The 6,000-nt window shown below is 40.5% G+C and overlaps 1 protein-coding gene across 32 annotated transcripts in view; it reads right to left on the bottom strand.

Annotated features, from left to right (window-relative positions):
- Nucleotides 1–769: 769 nt before the first annotated feature.
- The window catches only part of Nrcam (neuronal cell adhesion molecule), a 261,656-nt gene continuing 256,425 nt past the window's right edge, over nt 770–6,000 (bottom strand). For 21 of the 32 annotated variants that reach the window (XM_029484544.1, XM_029484542.1, XM_029484541.1 and 18 more), the window contains 2 exons: nt 3,009–3,020; nt 770–2,452 (listed from right to left, as the gene is read on the bottom strand). In XM_029484544.1, coding sequence (XP_029340404.1) covers nt 2,215–2,452; nt 3,009–3,020 — 250 coding nt within the window. In that variant the 3' untranslated portion in view covers nt 770–2,214. The remainder of the gene's footprint in view (nt 2,453–3,008; nt 3,021–6,000) is intronic. The other 11 variants (XM_029484548.1, XM_029484558.1, XM_021179687.2 and 8 more) reach the window with 1 other exon arrangement.

The following is a 6,000-nucleotide window of genomic DNA, read 5'->3' as shown; positions in this document are numbered from 1 at the left end:
TCCAGAAGCATTGTCCTGCCGGGTACACCTGCTACACACCCACACCCCACCAGGAACATGGCTAAGTACAAGGAGTAAGGGGGGGGGCTTTAAAACCACACTTAATTTTTTCATTTTTAATAGAAAATCTGTAGTTATCTACAGGCGTGACTTCTTCATGCACAGAGAAATTTAGCATCCATAGTAATGGATGAGCAGAGACTTCACATTTGTCTTTCACTGAAGGCATTGATGACTTGAAAGGAACTTTTGTCTTTGTGCTTTATTATGTTGAGGCAAGCCCGTTTGTTATTTTGTACTTTTCAATAGATAGGCTAGTTTGTGGAGAGTGAATATGAAGAGATGAGAGTAGTTAGGGCCACTTCATTTGGGAAATCACTTTAAAACAAGCTTTACCTGTACACATCAAAGGTGTCGGGTGGCAAACCCTAAGGTACTCCATTGGCAAAACACTGAGGCTTTCAGCCAGCAACAGGCTGAAGAAATGGAGGGGGAAAATTCACTATTTCAGTTTCACAGACAAAAGTAGAATGGGAAAAAAAATTAAATCCAAAACACCACAAAAGGCATTTTGATGTTTCCTGGTCCCACATATTTACTACATTCATCAATTAGCCTGCTTCTCACACAGGAGAACATAAACATTGCTTGCATGTTTATTTGCACGTAATACCTATGAGCATATAGCTTCTACACTCTAAGAATATTTACAAATTCAACAGAATACCTACATATAAAAGGCTTTACTTAAAATTAAACTTGATGCAAGTTATGAGAAACCAATTTATTGGCAAATGAAACTGAGCATTCCTTCAACCATAGGTTGTCATAGGTTTCTATATTGGAGGTAAGCCATTTCACACACATTGTTTATGGCTATGATAGGATATACGTATTTGTCCTTTAGACTGTAGGTGTAATCTCTTTGACTGCTGACCTAATTAAGCACTGGTCAGATTTCTCAGATTCTGGAGTGTGCCTGTTGCAATTTGCATACACGTTGCTGAATGCTGCGGAATTTGAAAGCTTGTCTAGGCAGAGTGAATAATTTAGTACTTTAGGCATGCTGTTGTACACTTTTACTTCTGCAATCATTGGGTTTTCTATCCATTTCCAACCATACCATTTTTCCTTTTTCAACTTGACTGGTTTGGCTAGAAACCACAAAAGACCACAAAACCATCATGTACACCCAACAACAACAGAGCTTTGGGTTTGATATTTGTGTGGGGAACGCCACTTCAAGTAAAGTTGTTCCTATGTTCCCAGTTTCAGTTCAGATTATCTCTGCCTTTGAAAAGTTCCTTTCCAACAACAGTAGCGTAGGATGAAGTTGCCCACACTGGCTGATACAGAGTACAGGAGTCAGGGAATGCTTATTGTCTGAAGGCACTGCGTGTGTCTTGCCCTGCGTTTTCTGAACTAAAATTTAAAATTTTCACTTGAGAGATTTGACTTCAATTCTTTGAGTATGGCACAAAGGCCAGCAGGTGTCACAATACGCAATGTTTATGCCCCCCAAAGGACTGAACGCAGATAGTATAGTAAGTGGAACTCTGCTGCTGGGACACCCGGAAAGGAGAAGAAGCCTAGGAAGTTCCGGGAGCAAAGAACAGGTTTCAGAGTCTCGGCGAGCATTAGCGGATGCAACTGTCATAAGTAACTCATGTAGCAAGTATATACTGTACACACTGTTCCTAATAGTCTCTCAAAAAGACTAACACCAGCTAGACATAGTCACGAGTTTCACAACAATGTCCACAGAGACATTGAAGCTCTAGAGAACACTACAGCAACACTCTCCACAATGACAACGGAATTCATATTTAGGGATCAGCTGAGGATCGTGCCAACAAAGTACCCAACCACATCGCAGTCACATACACAGGTGTGTCCTCTGTGCAGCATGTCTCATGCATCTTATTGGACTGGACCCCGCACAGGGAATAATGTAACCTATTGATGATGTTGTATTTCTTTTTAATCAGTTCCAAGGAAATTGAGAAAAACCCACTCTGAACAAAAACGTATGCACTTTGCACCCCAGTTCATATTAATGTATCATCTGACTGAGTCATGTTCTTGCTCTGGTCTCATAATACTCATATACCGCAGAAAACATTCTTTCTACCCATATGTCCGTAGTATGAGGGATGACAGGTGTTCAGGAAAACCATTCCAGAGAGATTAGACATTGGCACAGAGCTTAAAGACTTAAACAAAGGAGTTCATTGCGTTGACAGGAGAAGGGGCCTCTGAGCTTTCATTTCCCTCCGCTGGCTCTTTCTCTTTCTTACCACTGTATTGGCCAATAAAGGAGCCATCCTCATTGAATTGGCCGTTGACCCCCTCTCCATAGTCAACCAGGCTATCATCACTATCTTCTTTTTTCACAGTCCTGTCTGAAGGTGTTCGACTTCCTTTTTTCAAAGGCTTGTGATCTTCTGCATCACTGGGGGACAGGAAATAAAAATTTTGGTAAGACAAGCATTTAAGAAAAGTGCCTTGTTTTTTGCAGATCACGCATGCAAATTATGAAAAAGCATATGGAGGCCTGAGCTCCTGCAGCCAAAGATAACTAACTGCCAGGTGGACTCCAGGGACTAGGGTGGTGCTGGAATGGAGGTCAGGTGCAGAAGTGGTTGGATCATGTCTGCAGCAGAGCAGGTGACTTTCCGATTATACATGCTAATTTAAATGAAAGAGTCTGATGCCTGATTGGAAGGCAATTTGGAAAGATGAAAAGCATTACTGGGGCATGGCAGGGGGTTAAGGATAGCTCAAATCATCACTGTCTCGATTCAAAGGAGCAGTGCAGAGCTCAGGACCGTCGGGAGTTAGTGTGTTAAACTGTGGATTTCCCTGATTCCTTGGATGTGAATGGAGCATGATTGTGGTTACGTGTGACACATGGATTGTTTTTCCTCACGCAGTAGGAGAAGCAAAATCTTGCAGTTCGAATAATTTTGTTACTGAATGCAGGCCAGATTTCTGAACTTCTGCCTTACCTTTCAAAAGACCTAGAAATCCGTTAAAAGGAGGCAGAGGAAACAAATGAGAACAGCCTAAGAAGAAAAGCACAGTCCTTACACTGGGAGGTCACACTATTATTTTTTTTTCCTGAAGAGTTTTTGGTCAATAGGTAAACATTTATTAATTTGGAAAGAGAAACACTTCAACTTCAAAGCACTATATTTGAACCATAAATGGCATGCCCGAAAACCCTAAGGGGTCTGAGTGCTTCTAAACTCACAAAAGGAAATGTTTTCTGTTTCTTGACTCTCCTCTGGGCTATGCACACACTGAGGGGGTCCATGGTATGCACTTCAGCACAGCATTACAAGTGTCTATTATTACTTTGCTTATTTCTCTGTTGAATCCATAAGCACATCTCATGGAAGCCAAAGAGTATCTATGGTGTGTAAGAATATCCCCTAACATGGCCCAACTTGTCATTGAATTTAATATCATTTATTAGCATGGGCACACTGGCTGACTCCTTAACAGGTGACATTTTTGGGGGGGAATAATTTTAAAATATTTTGTAGTAGGTGAGATAGGAATGATATACAGTACTGAACACAAAGCATTGGTGTACTCGATATGACAAAGAGGTCACCCTAAGTGCAATGTTTTAACAGCAGTTGACACTAAGATCACTGCTAACATTTTTTTTCTAGTCAAGCTACAAAGACTTAAAGAAAAACGTCTGTCTCCTTCAGTGATATTTCTACTAGAAGTCTCTTATTCTTCTTTCTAAGAAGAATGTCAAAACTTGCATGTGCTGTCAAAATGACTTGTTCCAAAAATATACAAGTACATACTGCAGTCTAAGAAATCTATAGAACTTAGTGAAATCACAGTCGTTGGGGTAGCCTGTTTAGGGTGGCGACATTTTAGAGGACATAATACCCACAAAACCCAGCTTATTATAAAAACAGCGTATATGACATCTTTGATAAACTTCTATACTTTGCTTGAATACCTCTGCATATGCTCCTGAAGAGTTCAATGATAAGCAGAATTTTGCCACCTGGGTTCCACCTATTCCATCATAGGATGGATCCATCATGTCATGTATTTGATTTAGTCATCTATCCAGTCTTCCCCTCACCTGATGTTTAGTGAGTGTCTGCTCTAAGATTGATGTCATTCTAGGTGCTGGGGACATAACAACAAGCAACCTAGACTAAAATGTTGACCTCATAGCCAGTGGGGTAAAATGCAGGTTACAATCAATGTGGTAAAGAAAATTAGTTATGACAGGTGATCAGTAAAGAGGACAGAAGGAGCTAGAAGCAAGTAGAGAGGGCTGATACAAGCTATCTAGGAAGGACTTATTTAAAAGTAGCATCCAATCAAGGATCTAAAGTGAAGTAGGCATGAGGATGACTGGTAACAAGAGCAATGATGGCAAAAGCAACAAGCAATACAAGTGCTCCGAGATAGGGGCATGCCTGGAATGGTTTAGAAAAAGCAAGGTGCTTGCTGTGGCTGGAACTGAAGGAATGAGTAAGAACGGAAGTAATTGGAGTGGCAATGGTAGGCCAGGGGTATATGGCTATGGAAGAACCTTTGTTTAAGAGATTGAGGCTCTGGGAGTCTTTCCACAGGTGAGCACTGTGGCCTGGCCAACATTACCCTAAAAACACAACTCTGCTATGAAGCGCTGATGCAGCCTGCCCTGAAGAGGAGAGATTGGTAAACCCTGGCAAGCTTGAGCCACACCTATTTATGACTTATTTATTGCCTGTGGCCCCTCTGCTACTGCATCAGCAGAATTGCAGAGTTTCAAGTAAGACTATGTGGGCTGCACAGTCTAAAACATTTACCAGGGGCTCTTTACCAGTGCAAGGCTCTACACTAAAGTTGAAGATTACTTCCATCATCCAGGGGAGAGATGGCTATGGTTTGGACTGGGATGGAATGTTGAAGAAGGTTATACAAAATGCTCAGATTATAGTCATATTTTTGAAAGTAGAGCAAAAGGGACTTTCTGATGAGTTGGTTAGGGAGCAACAGGGAAGTTGATGGGATCAGGATGTCTGATGTCAATAAACAGCTTGGTATTACTTCTTTTGACCGAGCAGAAGAGCATGCTTGGATGAAGACTTGAAATTTGTTTTGGGGGAGTTAAAGTTCATATATGTCAGAAGTACCACTTCTGTAATAATGTTATAAGACTTTTATGACAATTACATGTAAGATTAAAAAAAAATGGCACAAGAAGGTGAAACTATAGACTGATACAACTCATGAACATAGGAAAGGAAACTAGACCCATTAAGTCAAATGTAGCCAGCTACTAGAGACATAATGGAGTAAGTATACCCAAGTTGGGTAAAGTCAAAGAATTCAAGTTTGATTTAGTATGAAAATATATTTCATAAGATTTACCATTTGTACTTTTGTAGAAAGAAAAAAACCCCTATGATCATCATAGTAGACTTAGCAAAAAGCATACGATAGAGTTCAACACCATTCGTGAGGGAAACTTTAATATACTAGAAAAGGGAAGTATTTTCATTAACTGAGTTAAGGATGCCTACAGGAAAACTACAGCGAACAGAATCTTTGATGGCCAATGTGGAAGTGTTCTGTTTAGAATCAGAAAGAATGGCAAGGGTGGCTGTTATCTCGTCTTCCTCCTCTCACTCTTCCTTTTGCTCGTTATCTCTGTGCTTTTGCATATAGTTCTGTGTGGCCCTGTCTTGCCTAATACTCTCAAACTTTCTATGTAGCTGAAGGTGACCTTGAACTTCTCATCTTCCTGCCTTTGCTTCCCAATTGCTAGGAATATAGACATGAGCTACCATACTTGGCTTGTTCAACACTAGTAGTGAAAACTGCCCAGGAATATTGAGCAATGTGGTGAGAAAAAGAAATGATACTTTTCACAGACCCATCAAGTTGTTGCTGTTTTCTCTGTATTCTTCACTAGATTATAAACTTCCAGTGGAAGACTAAATTCTACTCTGTTTAGTAATCCTAAGGTCTGGC

The sequence above is a fragment of the Mus caroli genome, chromosome 12 (assembly GCF_900094665.2).
Source record: "Mus caroli chromosome 12, CAROLI_EIJ_v1.1, whole genome shotgun sequence".
Taxonomy (NCBI): domain Eukaryota; kingdom Metazoa; phylum Chordata; class Mammalia; order Rodentia; family Muridae; genus Mus; species Mus caroli.
Note: the sequence above shows the minus strand (reverse complement) of the source record. Positions and strands in the feature narration are given on the sequence as shown.